The sequence below is a fragment of the Urocampus carinirostris genome, chromosome 7 (genome assembly GCF_059441175.1).
Source record: "Urocampus carinirostris isolate Australia breed hairy pipefish chromosome 7, RoL_Ucar_1.0, whole genome shotgun sequence".
NCBI classification, from domain to species: Eukaryota; Metazoa; Chordata; class Actinopteri; order Syngnathiformes; family Syngnathidae; genus Urocampus; species Urocampus carinirostris.
This window is the reverse complement of record NC_142355.1, coordinates 26673473-26696632: the sequence shown is the minus strand read 5'-3', so window position 1 is coordinate 26696632 and position 23160 is coordinate 26673473. Positions and strand designations below refer to the sequence as shown.

General features: G+C 38.8%; 1 protein-coding gene across 1 annotated transcript in view; it reads left to right on the top strand.

The window, feature by feature from the left end:
- cntn1a (contactin 1a) overlaps nucleotides 1-23160 on the top strand; it is a 126080-nt gene that overhangs the window by 93767 nt on the left and 9153 nt on the right. Inside the window, exons 13-20 of the mRNA XM_088340386.1 lie at nucleotides 790-917; nucleotides 3071-3243; nucleotides 8299-8422; nucleotides 13269-13430; nucleotides 15928-16077; nucleotides 16445-16515; nucleotides 19585-19819; nucleotides 20966-21069. Coding sequence (XP_088196512.1) covers nucleotides 790-917; nucleotides 3071-3243; nucleotides 8299-8422; nucleotides 13269-13430; nucleotides 15928-16077; nucleotides 16445-16515; nucleotides 19585-19819; nucleotides 20966-21069 — 1147 coding nt within the window. The remainder of the gene's footprint in view (nucleotides 1-789; nucleotides 918-3070; nucleotides 3244-8298; nucleotides 8423-13268; nucleotides 13431-15927; nucleotides 16078-16444; nucleotides 16516-19584; nucleotides 19820-20965; nucleotides 21070-23160) is intronic.

The window sequence follows — 23160 nt, the reverse complement described above, 5'->3', positions numbered from 1 at the left end:
GGTAGCTGGAATGATTGACCGCCATCTTGCTGCCAAGCCTACCATTAAAAGTATCTTCTTTCCTTTCTTTTGCACATTATTTTATTTTTATTTTTCACTAAAAAACACAGAAACAATTGAGAACGTTTGTTCCCCGGTAAGATCGTTTTGCTCATTTAGTAGTACGTTTGTTACTTTTCCTTTTTTTCCTCATTTTTTCCACATTGCGAAATTCCTTCTCAAGGATTCTTTATTTTCCTTATGCTGATGTTTTGAGTTTTTCCTTGCCCTCATGTAGGTTTTAGATCAGATCAGTCTGCGGTCTGCAATAGTCTGTGGTCTGTGCAGCCCTTTAAGGCCCATACAAATAAATATGACTTGACATTTACTTTTTTTTAAATTTCCCCCTTTTTTATTTCTTTTTTCATTTATTTTTACTTTTTTATAGTTTTGTACTATCTCCATTATATCATATGTTTATTTTTTTCTCCCCTTTCCTTTTTTCTTCGTTCTTTTATTTTGCTTATGTGTTTGTCTTGATTCTGATATAAATCTCTCTTTTTACTTTTTTTCTTAACTTTTATCGTTTTCCTATTTTCTTTAAGCAAAACATGAAATAATGTGTTTTTCTCACTTTGGGGTTGTATCAGTAGTTTGTATTCTACCTTGTACGTTCAGCACTTGGTTATGGTTGCTCAACACCATTGAGAGACATGTAATGGTCAAATATTACGCACTGTACCTGTAAATTCATGTCAATGTTCTGACCCACAGCACCAAATCAAACATTTTCTCTCTGCATCCGTGCAGGATTTTCATCTGGGAAGACGGCAGCCTGGAAATCCTCAACGTGACCCGAACGGACGAGGGCACGTACACTTGTTTCGCCCGAAACGACCGAGGGAAGTCGAACAGCACGGGTTCCATAACCGTAACAGGTACCTGCAGATGCTTCTTCACGTTCGACTGATGCCGGCCTCGGCGGGGAAAAAAGAAATCATGGCTTTTATGCTGAGTGTGACCTTCACGTGTCAAGGTGTTAAATGACGGCCCTTAAGGACTTTCCGTTTGAAGGGAGCAAGGCATGAATATTGCTTTGGAACACATCATGGCATGTAGGCGTAATTGTGTGCTGTGTAAAGGTTATTATCAGCTTGAATGTCAATGGCTGTGCCGCAACCATGGAGGCAAGATACAATAAGATGTCAACTCATTGGGCAGGGGAGCCTATAAATAGGGATTTTCTGCCTCCTTGTGGACAATCATGGTTACTATCCTAAACCATTTGTTTTTAACTTACGGGTGATGCAATTTGCTTGGTGCTTGTTTATTATATTGATTTTAATTTAAAAAAAAAAAAAAGACAAAATATTTCAATTCGCTTTAATAGTTTTATAAACAGGAATCAATTGTAATACAGTGAGTCATCTATTCAACTTTTTTCGTTATTAATATTTGTAAATAGTAGTTAATGAATACATAGAAGAAATCCTATTGTTTTTATGAATACATTTAATGATGAATATCTTTAAATAAGCAGAATTTATAAATATAATATGTATTAAAAGTGTGTATTTTGAGTCAACATTCTGTAGTGCTTCATGTACTCTGTTGCTATTTCGACTTTACTGGTTTTTATTAAAGTTTATATACATATATATATATATATATATATATATATATATATATATATATATATATATATATATATATATATATACACAGTGGAAGCTCGGTTCTCGACCATAATCCGTTCCAGAACCCTGTTCGAAAACCGATTTATTCAATCACCGAATTCGTTTTTCCCATTAAAAGTAATGTAAAATCGTTTTAATCCGTTCCAACACCCTGAATGTTTGCCATGAACGTAAACATGAAGCTAACCCAGGCTAATCGTACGTTCGCGTTAGCTTAATCTTCCGTACGAAAGATTACGCTAACATGAACGTGTAAAAAAAAAAATATATATATATATATATATATATATATATATATATATATATATATATATATATATATATATATATATATATATATATATATATATATATATCTCATCTCTCTAGCTGCGCCGCTTATCCTCAGTAGGGTCGCGGGGGTGTTGGAGCCTATCCCAGATATCTTCGGGCAGTGGGCAGGGGACACCCTGAACTGGGTGCCAGCCAATCACAGGGCACACAGGGATGGACAATTCGCTCGCTCATTCACACCTTGGGACAATTTGAACCGGCCAATTAACCTGACATGCATGTTTTTGGAATGTGGGAGCAAACCGGAGTTCCCAGAGGAAACCCACGCAAGCACGGGGTGAACATGCAAACTCCACATAGGAGGTTTTCATCTCACGACCTCAGAACTGTGTGTGTTTATTTAATTCATTTATGTATTTGATTTAATTTCATCTTTATATAGATGATTTATACCTGTATTTACTTATGTTTTGCTCTATTTGATTTTATCTAATTATGTGTTTTATCTGGTAAACGGTAAATTAAATACACTTACAATGTACTTCACACTTTGCTATACTTTTTAAATATTTTCCCAATAAATAAAGTAAAACAGCAACGTTATTTTAATAAAAGTACTCTATTGTTTGGACATTAAGGTATTATGTACAATGTAATGTATTTAATAAACTAAATCATAAAATGATACATTTCTAACATTTCCTACTAAAGTTTTTTTTTTTTAATGAGGCAATATAAGAGGGGTCAAAATGACACCTGAGCATCCGGTGGACCAGTTCTGGAAATAGTTCAACAATGATGGGTCATTGTGATTTTCTAGGAAGTTCTTTTCTAACTGTCAAGATGTTTTAGTGTCTTTCTGAGCCAATTATCAACGTAATTCTAATTACAATGTAATAATATAATACTAACAGAGTAACAACATATAAATAACGTAATTTCATGTTAGTTTACAAATACATATCAAACTGGTTCTCTTTTATGCAGAATATTAACAAAAAGTATCTCACCGCTTCAAAAAGGCTGGCGACCCTTGCAGTAAAAACTATCTTTGTAGTTTTTACAAGCGCTTTAATAAATTGAGGTAATCCTGAATGACGTCCTTGGTGCCCCCTTCCCAGACGCGACAAAGATCACCTTGGCCCCTTCAAATGCTGACGTGAAAGTAGGAGAAACCGCCTGGATGCAGTGCGCCGCCTCGCACGATTCATCCCTGGACATCACCTACATCTGGTCCCTGGATGGCCGAGTCATCGACCTCGACGAGGACAGCCTTCATTATGAGCGCCCCCTGGTGAGAGCCGCGAAAGATTTCCGCTCAATTTGAAGCACACCTCCTCTTATATAGCATTTCACGGCAGCTGATAAAATACAGTAGTAGATCAACAACTGACCTTAATTTTCTCCATGATTGTGCTTGTAGCTTTAATTGCTCGTATCACGAGTGAATATTCAAGATACATGAAACGATTACAATCTAATCGGTCTGCTCCGTTCTCTCAAAAGCATAAGAGATAACCCTAAATAACCATTACAAACATGTCCTGATGACTAAAAAAACATTAAAATAGTTATTAAAGGTGAGGTGCATAGTTTGAGGTGTCTTTATGAAGTTAAAAGTTAAATATTTTCTCTATTAAGAATGTGTTAACAATGCCCAACTGGGTTCTGAAAGCCCTTTTGCTTTAGTTCCATTGTATCTATTTGTTATTATTTTACCTTAATCAGGCCTGTTCGGGGCGGAACAACCCCCCAAAAAGATTTAAAATAAGAGTTTATATATGCGTGTCTAAGAATTAAAACGAAAAACATGTGTTACTCTGCCTCCTCCTGGCTTAAGGTCATGTGTTCTTTTTTTTTTTTGGTTCTGTGGGAGGTTAGCATGACACGTTAGCATGTATCCGTTGGCATAATTTGTTATGATGTAGCTGTTAACATGTAGTTGTTGGCATAACTTTTTAGCATATATATCCGTTAGCATAATTCGTTAGCATATAGCCGTTAGCTTGTAGCTGTTAGTATAATTTGTTGGCATGTAGCCGTTAGCATTTGAACGTTAGCATAACTTGTTTACATGTAGCCGTTGGCATAATTTGTTAGCATGAAGCAGTTAGCATTTAGCCATTATCATGACTCGTTAGCCTGTAGCCGTTAGCATAACTCGTTAACATGTACCTGTTAACATTACTTGTTAACATCTATCTGTCATCATAATTTGTTGTCTTAAAGCCATTGGCATTTAGCTGTTATTATGCCAACAGTGTTTACTGCTAGCTTGAGCTAATATTTGGGCCGGCTTTGCCAGCCCAACACTTTGCCACTGTGCTTGCAGCATTGATGGCAATGAGTTAGCATAGCATGAGCCCATCTCAGCTAATAATTGGGCTGGCTACGCCATCTTACAGCACTAGTGGCAATGGGTTTTGCTGTTGGTGCTTTTGTTTTTGCAGCACCAACTAATAAGATGATATTAACGAAATAAAATGTGAGTTTATTATGGGCTTTGTACAGAATGTATGCTGTGCTGCGGAGGAAGGGTGGGTTGAGTCATGTAGATCGCATACCTGTCAACAAATGCGTATTGCCCATACTGATATGTTCTTTTTGATCACTCTACAATGTATGACTATTTTTTATATATTCCTTTTTTTAAGAAAAAGACTGATCTTGTGTTGACTATCCATCTTGGGTCTAATCTGGATAGTCTTGCCTACTGGTAACAGATGACAATGTCATCGTAGATTGCTAACATTGTCACGGTATTATACATAGTCCATCTTGCAGTGAGTAAATAGGTAACACGTGGCATTTGTAAGGGTTATTATAGATTCATAAGGGGTTTTCGCAATTATTATTAAGGGGAGCAATCGGCGAAGGTTAACAGGTATGAGATCGAGAGACTGTTGATGGTACACAACTGCTTACTGTACACTTAAAATTAAAGTTACTGCGACTTTATATCATCTTACACATAATACATTTTAAGGGCGGCATGGCGGATGAGTGGTTAGCGCATCCACGGCACAGTTCTGTGGTCATGTGATCAAATCCAGCTACCAGACTTCACGTGCGGAGTTTGCATGTTCTCCCCGTGCTTGCGTGGCTTTCCTCCGGGCACTTCGGTTTCCTCCCGCATTCTAAAAATATTGATTTCAGGTTAATCGGCTGGTTCCAATTGTCCATAGGTGTGAATGAGCGAGTGAGTTGTCTGTCTCAGTGTGCCCTGCGATTGGCTGGCAACCAGTTCAGGGTGTCCCCTGCCCACTGCCCGCAGACAGCTGGGATGGGCTCCAGCACCCCCGTGGCCCTCCTAAGGATAAGTGGTGGAGACAATGAATGGATAGATGGATACAATATTTTACAGTACAATGTTTAATTCATTTATATATTTATTTTTGCCTGTAGTAGTTTGCATGTCAAAACTGGATGAGCTAATGCTGGCGGTAAGCAGTCACAAGCAGTGAGCGGTCTCTAGTCCTAGCCTTTGGGAATGCTCGTGAATTAAATTTTCGTCAAAGAAAACAAACTTGCTTACAAAAAGTCTCGTGTTTAGAGTTTCTCGTATAAAGAGGTACCACTGTACCAGTTTTTGAAATTATCCATCTATTCCAACTTCTGTGTGGTGGTCAGAGATGTTTTCCACTCACCACATTGGAATCTGATGGTTTTTACATCACATCACTTCTTATGAAATGTGGTCAACTTTGATTGAATATGGTTTACCAAGCATTTATAATATTTTTTCTACTCTCCAAAATGAGTTCACCGCACTCATCAACCCTTGAGAGGCCTTAACTTTATTTAAAGATATATTGAAATTATTATGATGCCCCCTTTTTTACTAATTTCACTCAATTAATCATAATTAAAAATGTATAAATCCAGTTTTTATTAACAGCAAAACCAATTAAAGTATGTTTATATGGGTGCCCAAAGAGGCCAAATCTTGTCATCTTGCCAGTAAGTATGAACATGGAGAACAGACTACATTATATAAGACAGTGTTTATCCGCCTTATGTTCTTCTTCATCACTCCTTGGGCTTTTACTACTTTTTATACAGATTCCATATAAATTTAACTTAAAACATTATATTTTTTTCTACTGTAGAAAAATCCCAACATTTAAAGTTAAATAAAATATAATTCAGGCAATTTTTTTCGAGTTTTTAACAACACCGTCACAGGTCATTTTCACTCGAAAACAACAATTGGGTTAATCGACTTACCATTTGTTGATCTCTCTAGCGAGTTTATGCATTTCAGCTATTGTACCCAACCTCCTGTTTTGCATCAATCAGCAAATTGAGGTCTTGCCAGTCAGTGTCTGCGGAGGGAATTCTAAAGGATGAGAAATATCAGTGTCTGAAACTCGTGACAAAAAGTTAACGGACACCAGGGCAGACAACTCTGAAAAGTTGCCTGCCCAGCCATAAAGTTGCCTGCCCCATTTTTCCTAAATTGAAACACAATAAGACAACTAATCGCAAAAAAAAAAAAAAAAACATTGTTGCAAAGTATTAAGGATTGATAATCAGAATATATAACAGAACAACACTTGAAAAGTTTGGGTTAATAATAAATCTACTTATAATATTCATTGCATGTATATGACATCACTGTTTTCCATCTGCCATCAGTATGTACCTGTATTTACTCATTTTCATTAATGCAATGTTTGCGTTGCGTCGTCTGCGACAAGCCACGTGAACTCCTCTTTCCACGATGCTTTTAATATACGTTTACGTTTTGTAGCATCATTAATTTTTTAGCTTCTTTTGAATCTTCTGCGGCTGAGGTTTTGGCTTGATTCCTAACCACTTATCAATTTTTCTTGTGTTATCTGTGCATAATAAGAAAAGGTGACCAACAAGGCTTCTCAAGAGCATCTTGTCATCTCCCATTTAAGTGTGCAAAAAGATTGGATTTGAGTAGCCAGTGTTTTCCTGTCAATTTATTTGCTCTATTTTATTCTACATCACTTCTTCTTTTTCCTTTCAAATTTCCCTGTCATGTGTAGAGCTCTCAAATGAGTGCATGCATCTCAACCACCTTATTCCATCTCCTGTTTTGCATCAGTCAGCAGAGTGGCTCTTGAAGTCTTGCCAGTTAGTGTGTGCTGAGGTATTGCTGAGGAAGGAAGAAGAAAGTTTAGTAATAAAAAAACGCATGAACAGCCACAAAAATCTAATAATTTTGCCAGTAAGTGTATATGCTAGAAAAAGAGAAATTTTTAATAGAAAGTGTTTTTCGGTCAGTTTATTTGCAACACTTGTTGGACTTCTAATCTCACTAGCGAGTGTTTGCATCTCATCTACTTTATTCCAACTCATGTTTACCTTTAGTCAGCGGATTTGCTTCGAAGTTCTTGCCGGTTAATGTGCACTGAGGGAATGCTAAAGAATGGAGAAATAAATCAAGTGATAAAAACACAAAAGTATGTTTAGGAAATGGGACCTAAGAGTCTTCTCAAGCTTCTAAGTGTGATTTCACCAGTGAGAATATGTGTACAAAGAAAGGACTGCTGTTTCATAGCAAGCGTTTAGTCAGTGAGTTCCTGTTTTGCATCAGTCACTGGGTGAGCGCATGAGCTTTCACCAGTTAGAGTGCGGCGAGGAAACGCTAGAGAATGAGGGAAAGAAGTAATGATGAAATCATGAACGTATTTTTGGAAAAGGGGATCAAAGAATCATACTATGTCACATCAATTCAAGTCAAGCCATGTTTATTTGTATAGCCTTTAATAACAAGGAGTCTCAAAGGGATGCAAAGACCACAGACTATTGCAACTATAGACTATTATTACACCACCCCCTGATCGAAAACCTACATGGTGGCAAGGAAAAACTCAAAAACCTCAACAAGAGGAAATTGAAGAAACCTTGAGAAGGGACAGCACATGAGGTCATCCTCCTTCCAGGATGAACAGGCTGCAATGAATGTTGCAATAACAAATAATACACAGATATTGTCAACATGAAATATAGGCCATTCACAAACTATAGAATAGCCTAGATTTAAACAGTTCCACTGAGGTTGCAGATCGAATCTCAGGGGGCAGAGCATTCCACAACACCGGGGCCTTAATGAAGAACGCTCTCGAACCTGCGATTCTCTTCTTGGCTTTTGGAATCACTAGTAGACTAGCATTTTCAGAGCGAAGGCTCTATATTTGTAAAAATAAAGAAAGGTTTGGATTATCATAGAGAGCGCTTCGTTCTGCTTATAAGCTCTTGCCAGTTAGTGTATGCTGGTGCCAAATACGTCCATCTACTAAAATTAGCAGAGTATAAAGAAAAAAATACATATGTATGGATTACTTCCTCATTCTGCCATTGTTGTACTTTTCAGAATGGAAGTTCAGACGGCGAACTGATGATCAAGAACGCTCAGTTGAAACACGCTGGAATTTACACCTGCAAAGCACAGACCACCGTGGACAACGTAACTTTCTCTGCCAGTTTAGTTGTCCGAGGTTTGTCATTTTCTCAATTTTAAAAAATGAGAAAAACAAATACAGTATCCTGTCACGGTTAAGCCGTTCCATATGCATTCATATTATAAAACATGTATTATAGCAGTGTTTTTCAACCCTTTTTGAACCAAGGTACACTTTTATTTATAAAAAAGTTCCGAGGCACACCGTCCGTCGAAAATGTTTGAAAATGAAGTTATGTCAAATATTTCACTGTACTACCTCATAATCAGATAATTAGTATACTGAATAATGGCCTGATTTTTTTAGAAAGATAAAAGTGGGCAAATTCCAGCGGCACACTGGTTGCAAAACACTGTATTATAGTGTAACACGAGGAATGTTTAATTGTGCACAATTGTAGTTTCCCTTATCTTGGATGTTTCAATGCTGCAAAGCACTATGGAACTTGTAGTACAGAGACAAATGATACTCTGGCTAACGTGCTAAAAAGCCCCAGCGCAGCTAAACAGACAGAGAGCCTGACTTTGGTGATTCTGCCTATCTTACACCCACCTGTGTAGGTTTTGTTTTATACTCACTTAAGCCGACACCAGATGGGCGCCACCTGACTGTACTTTCCAAAGGCACACCACAGGAAATGGTGCCCCTAGTCATTAAGGGATCAAACCAACCAATCATTTCATAGTTTTATATTAGGCTTATATGCAAGTACTTCCTTTTTTCTTCAGGCACGGTATATTTCAAGTATAATTCTACAAAAAATGACCAAAATTAGCACACTTTTACCATAAACTCTGTGCTCATGTTTCTCTCTTTGATATCCAGTTAGTTGTTTGATCCTGTATAAGCCACACCCCATCCGCAAGCGCTACATACCATTCGCTACTGGTGACACACGACCCAATTTCCCTGCCCCTTTCAAGGCCAACATATGTTTCCTCCCAGTCTCGGACCATGGACCTTTCACGTGTTAGGCGAATGTGCTAAACCACTGCACTCCAGACACATATGCAAGTATAGTCAAGTAAGCATGCAAAAGATGAACTGTGATATAGCGGCGGAACACTGGATAAATATTCATGAATCACATTACTCTACCATGGTGGTTTGTCTTGCTTTGGATGTTGCCCAAATTTTTGTTCCATCTCTCGTTTATTTTCTGGCTGCCCGTACGCTTGGACATCATAATATCCAACTCCCAATGATTCTTCGTTGTCATCACCATACCATCATGTGCGTCTTTTCCAAAACGAAAGCGTTGACTTCTCCCACAACTCACAGTAACGTCACACAGAGCTTCCCTGAACGCCAACCGTGACTAATGCAAGCCTAAATGTCAGCAGCCTGACTGCAAGAGAGCCACTGTTGAAAGATGGACTTTTATTGTGTCAGGATTAGCTTCAGGAACGACGTTCATAGTATGTTATTGTACCCGGGCATGACATTTGCTTTTTAAAAAAACCCTGTTATCAGCCGTGACTTGACAATGTCACGGAACGTGGTGGCGTGGAAGGTGACCGGACCAGAACGGAGGCAGGAGGCATGAAGGGAGAACTCAAATGCGTTGACGATCCATAGGTTTTATTTAATAAAATAAAAGTCGCCCAATACTCCGGGGCAAAACAGAACAATACAGAGTTCCTCCGGCACGAACTCAACGGGACATGGCATAACAGACTAAAACAGGACAAGGCATAACAGACCGGGATTGTGAAGAATGAGTATTAATGAACCCGCAACCGCAGAGCCCACCATGCAGCCTTAAATACAGACCCACCCACCATTAGTGGAACTGCTTTCAGCTGTTGCCCAGGGGGCGGGGCAGACTGGTCACCAAGGCGACCGTGACAGAGCCCCCCTCTTAAGGGACAGCTCCCGAGGTCCCAAAAAAGAAAAAATTACAACCTCACGCCCCGGAATGGTTCGACGCTCACGATTGGGGCAACCCCGCTCCCTCCTCCGAACACGCAGGAACGGGGAGAGGCAGGCGCCATCTGCGTCGGGCGGATCGGAATCGGCGCTTGGCAGGGGGGGGTCCGGCGGGCAAGCTGGACAGGGGCACGAACTCAACAGGACATGGCATAACAGACTAAAACAGGACAAGCATAACAGACCGGGATTGTGTATAAGAGTAATGAACCAGCACCCGCCAAACCCAAAATCCAGCCTTAAATTGCAGAACAGCAATCAGCTGATCTGCTTCAGCTTGAGTTCGGGGGCGTGGCATACTGGTCGTCATGGCGACCGTGACAGACAATGTTGCCAAATACGTCGAAAATATTTTGAAGCCGCTCCAGATTTTTGACGCAACCGTCCGGGCCTGTCCACATTGGACCTTCTAATCGCCTTCAGTCATCTTGCTGGGAAGTTTAAAAAGAAGCGGAGGGTTTGGATAGAGGCTGAGCACATCGTGTGCTTTGCTATCGGGGGAGATATTTTTTTATTTATGTTCCGACGGAAGAAATGAGAGACAGGCGTGCATTTTGAAGGCCAACTGTTGGTCAGATGATTGGGCTTGTGTCAGTTTTTCCAATCGTAATTCAGTTCTATTAAACTTTAAATTATTATTACAAACACGAATTTTAAAAAAAGTTGACACGGTAAAATGGTTTCCCACGGGTTTAAAGGGTCTTAAAAGAGCTGGAAATTATTCATAATTCTGTCCAGTGTCCCTGATGAGAAAATGATTTAAAACATATGTCCATAAGCATAATCATAAAACTCACAATTGCAGTGAACTTTCCTTGTAGTTTAATATGGTAGTCGTAGGTCTTTTTCAATATATCTGTTTATCCATCCATTTATCTCTAATATTCATATCAAATAAATATTGTGACTTTTTGTACTTATTGTTTTTTTTTTAATGTAAAAATGAAAATAAAAGTGTACAATATGTATGTGAAAATAATAAACTATTAGGTTTGTTCGCTGCTACTTGATGCCAACTGCTGATATCACTAGTACTCTTCTATCTTAATACTGAACATAATGTCCATAACCAAAACAGGATCAGGACCCAATAGCGTGACTTTCTCACACAAGCCTTTATTTTACGGGAAATGGGGAGTCATGCACGTTAGGCAGCCGGTCTGGCGTGGAAAGATAGGAAGCCAGAGATCGATTCCAATTGCCCGAGTTGATACCTGACAGATGGGGTCGATACCAGACAGGACGGGACAGACAAGATAGATAACGAATCTGGATATCGAAAATAAACAGGAGAAACTAGACGGGAACAAAAACAGGAGAAAATAACAAACAGGACAAAAACAGAAGGAAACAAAACTGGAACTCAAAATCATACAGGACCAAAATAAACGGGAACAATACCGGACTGAAAATCCCAACAGGAAAACAGGACCCAGTCAGACCCCAAGTTTTGTGGGGCAGAAGTTCATTTGACGGGCTGACAAAAAAAGCAAGAGAGCGCTGAGCTTAATATAGACAGAAAGCCAATCTCTCAGCGGGCCGCCGCTGGCGCCACACAGGCGGGCCAATTGGGCACCATGGCAACCATGACACAGAGAGATCTTTAAAGAAATTCTACATTCCAACATAATATTTTGCTTTTAAAATTGCATGAAATTAATTCAAGTTCCTTATTGTAAAATGTGCACAAAAGGGAAGCCGATACTGTTGTCAGTATCTAAATACCAATTTCTTGACAAAGCATCCTGAAAAATGAATAAATAATGAATCAAACATATACCTTCTGTTTGTTATTGCAAATCAGAATGTTTAGTACCGCTTAATTCTGATATAGTGTTAAGACCAGAACGGAAACAGGACCCACTCGTGTAACGTGTAATTTTTATTGAAGGAAGGAGGAAGGGGTGCGCCCAAAATCTGGAAGAATTTACTTGTACATATTAAGCCTTTTTCTCACAATACGCTTACATAACCCATCATCAGTGATGAGCGCATTACTTAAAAAAAAGTAATAGAAACTCAATTTGAAAATTAATTTTATTCCCTCCTGCTTACTGACACCAAAAAGTAGTGCATTACCCTGAAGGTAACTATCAAATTACAAATTATCGCGTATACTTGCAGAGAAGCAGGCCTAATTAAACGGCGATAAAATAACAACGTAATAAGCAGTGAACATTTCATATTTCTTGGCTTGTGTAATCTTAAGAGCTGGCAAACACTTAGCCAAGAAAATCCATATCCATTTTGGCTTCAAATCATTCGGCATTTTCCTTCTCCATTTCTAGGTACTTTCCAAGACGTTTTCTTTTTTCTCCAGGAATGTTTTATAGCAAATAAAATTCTACAAAAAATGACCAAAATTCAGCACATTCCTACCATACATACCGTGCTCACCTTTCTCCCATTGATTTTCAGTTAATTTGTTGTTCCTGAATAAGCCCCGCCCCATCCCCATGTGCTTTCTATTATTCTACTGGTGACACACAACCAAATATGCGCATATAAGCTAACTCTCTGATTTCAGTAATATATTTCTATACTACATACGAAAGGGAGAATATCTACATGAGGAAAAATTCAGCGACTTCGAAGCAAGAGTACTCAACAATCGGAGGGCCTTACAATAAATAATCTGCATTTTTAAAGTAAAAGAGCAGTAAAACAAAGCGCAGAGTATTTACACGGTAGAGTTACAACATTTTATTGATAGCACGTTTCAGTACTCGTTACCGAGAAAAGTAACTGAGTTCCAATGAGGAACCAACCCTGTTAGTTCCAATACGGTCCAGTATAAGATAATAATTGATTCCTAGACCAAGACTTTTGCCAATCCTTCTATTTTCAAAGCATAAAAAGAGCCACAGCAACATGTATAAACTTGTCCTTTCTGGAAGTGAATCTGTTATTTTCACAAACAAAACTAACTCATTCCCTGTGCTTCCCTAACCAGGACCCCCCGGTGCCCCTGCGGGGGTTCGAGTGACGCACAAAAGCGACAAAAACGTGACGCTGCAGTGGAGCCGTGGAGCGGACAACCACAGCCCCATCTCCAAATATAGAATCCAGTACAGGGATGCCTTCTCGCCCACCGTGTGGAGGAACGCAACCACATGTGAGAAGTCCAAATAAATAGCGCTTACCTCCATGCTCAACCCTTGCCTTCTTAATAACAAGCTATAAAGTGTCAAAGGACTCCTGGAAAGAAACATTTCCAAAAATGGAAATGTTTTATTGTTTTAATCATAGTGAGATTTTGCACACTCTTGTTGAGGTTAAAGAAATGCGGCTCAAGTGTCAGGACCAGAACGGAGACAGGACCCACTTGCGTTACGTTTCTCTCAGTTTTATTGGGAAGAAAGAAAAGGATTGCACCCACGATCCGGTGATTGCTGGTCGCGGAAAGCAGGTCGCTCTGAACGAGGAAGTGGGACTTCCGAAGCGAGCGTTCGGGGGAGCAAAAAACGTGGTCGGGATCGGAAACAAGTCGAAAGCCAGGAGACGTGAGTAGTTGTGGTCAGGATCAAAAAACGGGTCGAAGCCAGAAAACAGACGGGAGCAAAAACAGGTGGGAATCAGGGTCGAAAAAGCTTGCCTAGAATACAAAGAGGTTAGCAGACGGACTGACAACAGGTGACAAAAAAAAGAGTGGGTTTAAATAGGGACAGGAAGCCAATCAGAGTCCGAGGCAGGTGGCGCTAAAGGAGCTGGCACAGGTGCATCACATCAGTAATCATGACATCAAGAGTAGGCTTAAATAAAGGGATACAATTTAAAAGACAAACTGGATCACCGATTCATGTTTTTTTTTTTGCATTTGACATGTACAAAAAATTGGGTTATCTTACTTTAAATAATCAAATTAAAATCAATAGAATTCTGTTTAAAAGCCCTCCAAATTTGATATTTTTGTATTACATTTTTTTCATGAATATTGTCTTTCAAATATCCAGAAAAAAGCCATTTCACACTAAATTAATCATTTAAAAAGAAACAGAAGACATCACATTTAATCCAAAACAATCTGAAATGTCGAGAGAAGAACATATTTTAAATTAAAATAAATACATGGATAAATATAAATACAAAATTTGATTAAAATTAGAAAATTCAGTTTAGAATATGGTACCCTCAAAACTGGATTAATTTATCCACAAAATACTTGCTTTTTGTCAAGATGTTTCAAATAAATCCATAAAGTGTGTAATTTCAAACATAACAACGTAAAGAATTGATCTTTTATTTAAAATGATTAATAGAAATAGAAAATCAGGTTTAAAAGTCTGGTTGGTTTGTCCATCCAGGATCTGCACCGCTTATCCTCAGTAGGGTCGCGGGGTTGCTGGAGCTCATCCCAGGAGACATCTTTAACTGGTTGCTAGCCAGTCGCAGGGGCAGACAGACACCGATAACTCACTAGCTCATTCACACCGAGGGACAATTTGGACCGGCCAATTAACCTGATATGCATGTTTTTGGATTGTGGGAGGAAACTGCAGTCCCCAGAGGAAACCCACACAAGCATGGGGAGAACATGCAAACTCCACACAGGAAGGCTGGTAGCTTGAGTTGATCCCATGACGTGCGCTGCCGTGGCGCCCCTGGACTGTTTTGTTTTGTACAGAAAACTAATTTGGATACAGTTTAATAATCTCATCGCTTATCTCATTAGCGGCACCGCTTATGCTCAGTAGGGTCGCGGGGGTGCTGGAGCCCATCCCAGCAATCATCGGGCAGTGGGCAGGGGACACCCTGAACTGGTTGCCAGCCAATCGCAGGGCACACAGGGACAGACAACTCGCTCGCTTATTCACACCTAGGGACAATTTGGACCGGCCAATCCACCTGAAATGCATGTCTTTGGAATGTGGGAGGAAACCGGAGTGCCCTGAGAAAACCCACGCAAGCACGGGGAGAACATACAAACTCCACACAGGAAGTCCGGTAGCTGGATTTGAACCCACACAGGCGGTTCCCAAGACCTTAGAACTGTGCCACACACGCGCTAACCACTGCGCCGCCGTGCTGCCCCAGTTTAATAATATTACCCAAAATAGTAGGTTGCCCCATTATTTTTCTGATCTGTGTTTTATCTAAGTTTAGAATTTATATTTATATATATATATATATATATATATATATATATATATACTTGGAGATAACACAGATCAGGGGAATATATCAGAGCCATATCCCCCTAGTGGGAGGTAGCTAGAGTCAAGAACACATTTACATTGTTTACTTGATAAAAGAGGGGATTCCCAGCCCCCTCCCTCAACCCAACATCTGTGTTTCAACATCTCGTTGGGAGTCGTTAGGTGCTCATCAAACCCCCCAGTTCTAACCCCTAATGCCAATCGCCAAGTAGGGAGGCAATCGTTAACATTGTTTTAAGTCTGACATGGCCGAGGCTCGAACCAGCAACCTCCGAGTATATCAGAGAAAAATTCGGGCCCTCTTTCCGTGTAAGGCGCATTTTGAGTCACTTTTCTTATTTCGTTTGCTTCGCTGTGGGAGGGAGCACAACCAATTTGTTATATTTGACAATGGAAAACTTTAAAATGAGAGACTCACAAAGTCCTGACTAAAAATATCGCCCATGTCTTTTTCAGCACCGTCCATCGTCGAAGGGAACGCTGAGACTGTAGCTGTCGTGGACTTGGTGCCGTGGACCGAGTACGAGTTCCGGGTGATGGCCACCAACACTCTAGGCACGGGTGACCCTAGCGTGCCCTCACCCAAGGAGAAAACCCTGGCTTCAAGTAAGTCCCAGAAAGAAGCCACGGAAGGGAAAGGCATCCATTTTCCGTGCTGATGTTTTCCTTTGTCGGTTTTGAATAACTGTTTGGGTATGATGAATATCACAGTCAATCCCATTCTGCTTGACCACCTCCAGTGGGAGTTCAAATGACCACACAAACCTCCACTAATGAGTACTCAAGGAAAGCTCTTTCTGAAATCCAAGTCCACTTTGCAAAAACAAAAAAGTGGACGGAGGTGTTGCGCTTGGCGCAGGCGCAGATATCGAGAAGGATGTCGTGGTTGGTTGCCTACAGCCCGTGTGGCTTGGAAGGATTTTGTGCACATTTTTTCCGAGGCGGACTGATGAGTTTTGCGTTCTCCTCGTAGGTCCTGTGGTGGCGCCCTCCGATGTGGGAGGAGGTGGTGGCACCAACAGGGAGCTCACCATTACATGGACGGTAGGCATGGGGTCTCTATACAAAGTGATGTGGAATTGGGACCAGTTCACCTACCAATAAGCCTCCGTGGCCTACAATTGTTTTTAAAAAGTTTGAATGGTAAATAGTAAATGGACTGTATTTTAGATGGGGCTTTTCAAGTCACTGAAGACGTTTAAAATCGCTTTAAAATGTTTTGCACACTTTCCCATTAACACACACTCACACACCAATATCTGTCTTTCTTTCCTTAATTTCTTGATTGTTTTCATCCCTGCTTGATCTCTCTCTCTTTCTCTCTCTCTATCTCCTGCTCTCTTTTTCTGTATCTATTTATTTTCTCTGTCTCTCTCTCTTTCTTTATCTATTTCTCTTTCTCTCTCTTTCTTTCTCTCTTTCTCTTTTTCTTCTCTCTCACTCTCTCTCTCTCTCTCTCTCTCTCTTTCTTAGTCTATTTCTTTTATTCTCTATCTCTTTATCTATTTCTTTTAGTCCCCCTCTCTCTTTCTTTATCTAGTTATTTTTCTCTTTTTCTTTCCATTTCTTTCTCTATTTATTCTCTCTCATTTTCTCCTTTGTTATCTATTTCTCCCTCTCTATTTCGGTCAGTCTCTCTCTCTTCCTCCGTCTCTCTCTCACACTCTCTATTTCTGTCAGTCTCTCTCTCTCTCTCACACTCTCTCTCTCTCTCTCTCTCTCTCTCTCTCTCTCTCAAAAAAAAATGAACCTTTTTTTAACAATACTCTTTCAACAGATCACAATTTCAATTTTTTTCAGAGCCTCCACTTTTCATGCAATTTGTCATTTTTCCACACTCCCTTCTTTATCCAGGAAAGTTGAAGTGTACATGTTAGATAGATAGATAGATAGATAGATAGATAGATAGATAGATAGATAGATAGATAGATACTTTATTCATCCCCGAAGGGAAATTCACTTTTCCAGCAGCATCCCTAAGCTGAGAACAATCGAAAATAACTGAGAACAATCGAAAATAACACGGGAGCTGCTGGAGTGGCTGCCATTCGTGACGGCGCCGGAGAAACGATTCAATTTGAATCATGTACAAACAAACAAACAATTGAATCATGTACAAGAAACGATTCAATCTGAATCATGTACAAACAAACAAACAATTGAATCATGTACAACAAACAAACAAAATATTTATGTTTCAATAAGTGGAGTGTTAATAAAATGGGGGGAAAATAATTTCTGATACTGATATAACCAGGTAAAACTAATTTTAAGTTACCTGACCTGTCCAAATGAATGTTGTGCCATCTCACCTTTCCCACTCTCTCTGCTCGCTCCTGAAACTTTATCAAATAGTCCAAAATTTTACCTCATCTTCTCCGCTCACCTCGTCGTCCTCTTCTCCTTCCACTTCGCACTACAGAGACTTTTTAGCTGAGCCGTCTCTTATGACACCATCCCCTGATCTAGACCAAACTAATGCAAGCAAAAATGCAATGGCAAAGCAAAGCCACTGAGGAGCTATGCACCAGATGATATTATATATCTAAGTTATTGTGCATCACTAAAGATGATCAATTACCGTGTTATTATTTTAGCTGTAATCGAAACACTTGCATTCTAAAAGATGGGACTGTGGATACGCAGGCACTTATTGTACACTCAAAACAAAAGTTACTGTAACTTTAAATGAACTGTAAACACAAACGTTGTTTTTTTTGGGCCTATTACAGTTTCTATTCAGCACTTTCCATTATGGTTTCATTCAAAATGTTATTATACCAAAACAATTTTAAAATGATTTCTTTAAATTTTAGCCATACTGTTTGTATCGTAATAAATACATAGAAAAATCCTGTTGTACAGTTCAGTATTATTGTATTCAAAACTTTATATTTTTGATTATATTGCATACATTTTATCATCATGAAATATGATATTTAAAGATTAATATGTTTATTTTGCGTTTATACTAGATCACAGCGGAGGATGTTAGGCTAGTTTTAATTTATTTTTTCTTAATTTTATCTTTATTTTTATCAATTTATTGATTAATTAATTTGTATGTGTTGTTGCAATTTGTTTTTTAATGAAGTGCTCAATAATTAAATGTCTGTTAGATTTCAATAACAATGAGACAGTGATAAAAAAAAAGAAAAATCCATAATAACTTTTTCTATTACTTTGTACATTTCATAACAACATGACACACAGTTCCCAATGTACTAACAACCATATATATTTTATTTCACTGATAGTGTTTTTTTTATACTACACATTTTAAGTTACTATACTTTGGAAATCATTTTTGGGTCCGTGCATTTAAAGAAATATAGTATTGATACTAAATTACGTTTTGATAATAAATTTAATCTTGTATCAATACACCAGCATGGACATTTTAATTTATAATTTCTTAATTTGTTTATTTACTTATATATTTTATAATACATTTGGGAACATTTGTATTTTGCTGAATTCTCATTTATTCATTAATTTATTTTTTAAGGCACGCTATTTTCATTTGATTTAATCATTGGTCTAATTTAACAAAATTGATAAATAAATATAAATTAATCAACTATACTAATAGTTTATCATAAAATAATATGAAGGATAATAATTAAATCTGATATCGAGTAAAGCAATTACTGTATTTTTTGTAGATAAAAGAGTTGTAGCTTCATTTATAATCATTTATTTTGAAATCAACAGATTAGATTCTAAAAATGACAAAAGAAAATTTGTCAGAAGTTTTATGTTTTTATTTGTATTTTTAATTGGCTCATCTTCTATTTTCTTACATTATGGGATTGTGATTTCCAAAGTTGTATTCGACAAAATTAAATAAATCATTCTTAGTAATAATTTATCATAGAAATATTAATAATACAAGTTAATTTGAAATTAGATTAATTAATTAAGTCAATGTCATTAAAGAACAATATTTGTATAATCATCTGTTTTAGATTGCATTGGAGTCAATCGGATCTCAAAAAGAAATGTACTTATATGAATTAAATCAATTCAAGAAATTAATCTTAATCCACAGCCTTACTCAGTATAGTATATTCTATTTTTTCATCGCTGCTTACCGCTGTCTTTTTCAATCAGCCGGTGCAGGAGCAGTACTACTACGGTCCGAACTTCGGCTACATTGTGGCCTTCAAACCTCGATCTGGCGTGGAGTGGACCCAAGTGACCGTGTCGGACCCCCAGGCCAAGCGCTACGTACACAAAGACCCCTCCATAGCGCCTGCAACGCAGTTCATCGTGAAAATTCAAGCCTACAACAGCAAAGGGGAAGGACCTTACAGTCTGCCGGAGACCGTTTATTCGGCCCAAGACGGTGAGTGTCCGGCGTGTACGGCGAGTTGTCAATTCTCACCCTGAGGTTGTCCTGAGGAGACGTGCGGAATGTTAAGACCCTCTTGAAAGCCAGCCCCATCTTTTGTTGGGGGGGATTATCCAGACATGTGTACCCTGAGCGGTCAATAACCTCTACTGACGGACTATCACGATAACTACTCATACGCTCAGTCAAGATAGGTTGCCGTGGCTTTTAGACCAAACTGATCCACCAAGTTAGGGCGTCAACATAATGTTCAAAATATTCCATTAATAGATTTTTTATTTTTTGCTCTTAACGATTGATAGATGAACAGTTATTATTGTTATTAATTCCGTAGTGCGGTTGTTAGCGCGTTAGCACGCGAAAGGTCCCGGGTTTGGGCCGAGGTAGAAACATTTGTTAGCTTGAAGAGGGTTGGGTGCCACCAGGCTGTACTTGCCCAAGACACACCACAGCAAATGGTGCCCCTACAACCCTAGCGGTTCCAACCAACCAACCATATACTTGCATATAAGCTAAATATAAAACTATGAAATGGTTGGTTGGTTGGATCCCTGAACAACTAGGGTTCTAAGGGCACCATTTCCTGTGCTGTGTCTGCCGGAACAAAAAGAGTGTGTTGTGTCACCCTGACCCGAGTGACATGGCCGCTTTCTTGTGTGCCGTTTCATCTGGAGGTATGAAAGCTTGACCAACTTAGATGCTGAGGTGCCTAACTTGTTTGGGTGTTTGGGCATTTCGGTTGGCCATGGTCCAAAACGTTTGTGTGTGTTTTTTGCTATTTTTTTCCCTTTTTTAATTTCTTTGTTATTGTATGTGCTTGTCGGTCACCCCTCTTGAGGGATATGACCAAGGTAGATAGATAGATGGATAGATAGAAATAGCTGCTGATTAATGGGAAATTCCATTCATATTTGATAAACACATTCCATGCTATCCTTTATTCTTTAACTCGGTACCAGCCCATTTACTGAGTTGAATAGTTTTTAAACTGATCCTATTTTTCTGAAATACTTTTGGAAAAACTGAAAAATCAGTCTCGTGGTTTTTAAGATGCGTGCAAGCACAACTTTGTCCCAAATCCCCAAATAGTCCAATCACGGGAATGTATTTTGAAAGCTGTCGTTCTGTGTTTTGTTGTAGTGCCCACAGAAGCCCCCGGAAGCGTCGACGGTAAAGCTCTGTCTGCCACTGAAGCTGTCGTATGGTGGTCGCCCATCCCCATGGGCAACATCGACGGGTACCAGGTCAGTCGAAAAAAATCCGAAAAATTCACACAGGACCCAAAAAACTCGCAATACAGATGCTGCCCTACTTATGAACGAGATAGGTCGTTCGTAAGTTGAATTTGTTCGTAAATGGCTTCAGTGCTATATTTTGTATGTTTGAAGCTTATATAAGTATGTTTAAGGCTTGGATAAGAAACCTGTTTTGTTTCGTACTAAAAAATAAAATTTCATCAAATGATATGCTCTATAAAGATGAATGAAGTGAAGTTTAACTTACTTTTAGAAGTTGAGTTTCAAGAGTTCAGCGACTTCCTCCTCCTTGGTAAAAAGTGGCCGAAAAAAATCGATCCCACCATTTTCTCAACTGCATCCAGCTTTCTTATTCCACTTTTATTTCAAGAGAAACGACTCGCCTTTACACGAGATATTAAACAATAAAAATGTCAAAGTTGTTAGCGTGCTGGATATACAGTATGGAATGTTTACACACAAACTAGGAAGAGGAAGCGGATTTCTTCAGGGTGGATGCTGGGTGACCTTTCGCAGCGCCACACGCTGGTAGTGGCGGAAAGAAGCACTACAGTTATCTCATTTACTCAGAAAAAGGTGCACAATACAAAATCTATCCTACAGCAATGTCCGGATATTTTTAGACATCCCAAATTTGTTTTTCGTATCTACCATTTTTCGGAAGTCAAATGGTCGTTAGTAGGGGAACATCATACTGTACTTTAAAGCACCTTTATATATTTGATTCGTTTTTTTCAGTTTTTTTTTATATTGGACACCTGCAAAGGAGATTGCAAATGATGCTAGTTTATTATTTTGACTATTATTGCATCGTGTTGCATACTCACCAACACTACCCCCTTATGTGTTAGGTTACTTTTTTTTTCTTTCCTAGAAATCGCCAATCGATTTTACAAAACAGCTACCGTTTTTTTTCAAATATACACAGCAAAAAATAATCTTGACTCAAGATTAGTATTTTAGTGTATGGCTGCCTTATTCTGAAGTTTTTGTGCATTATTATTTTTTATTTTAATATATTCAGGAGATGGAGTGTTTTTCGCACAAATAGGGTGTGCAATAAAATCTACCACTTTTTAATGTCAAAAGATTGCCAAGTATGGTTTTGTACGATGTTTTCACTATTATGCACAGTTTACATCACTGTTATTATTGGCCAATCATGTTACTGATCTTTGATATCCACACCGTTAAGGGCAGATGTGCTCTTATAAGCTAGGTAACCTAATACAAAGAAAAGGCTCAGGGGAAGGCTTTTGAAACAGGTTGGAATTTGTGATTGGAGGTTTGGGCTCACCTGTTATTACTGCAAGTTCAGAATCCATTAATGTATTTTCCCACTAATATGAATATCTACTAAACTTTAATGGTATCAATATTATATAGTGGCTACAAGTGGTGTCATTTGTTTAATTCAAATAATAGGAAAACACATGAAGGTAATTTAGTTAGAAGACTCTGTACATTTGGAAATTTTTAATCATACTACACAACTTCAGAAAATGTTTGGAGAAGATCACTTACTTAGCCGCCATTTTACTACTACAGAAACCCAATTGTCGATTTTCTCAAAGGTGGCTTGACCCGTTGTTTTTTTAGCACTTGAGGACCACTTACCTTTCGCAGCTAAACCCTGCATGTGACGGTCACTGAATGATTCAGGCATTTGTCACCTTTATTTCCACTGTTTCACTCTTTAGCCACTCATGTTAGCCACTTAGCGAAAGGTTGCGGCTCGCTGCTAGCCTCTGATGTTGTTGTTAGCTGCTCCTGCTTCCTCCTTAAGTGTCTTTTGTGTTTCATAACCGGTCATGCAAGAAAAAGTTTCTGAATTCCTTGATTTCGGGTCCAGACACTTGACATAATCTGGTTTGCTCTTGTAATATTAAACAGACCTTTTTAGTATTTTCTCCTGCTAGCCTCTATAGTAAGCCACTTAAACCAGCTCTGACCAAATCCAGCTCTTGGCTCTTTTCTGCTGCTCCAGGGGTATCCAGCCTATTCAGTCTTTTGCTGTCACTTGAGCAGATTAACACCAGCTTTCATGTACTATCGATGGCATAAATGAATCCTTGCTAG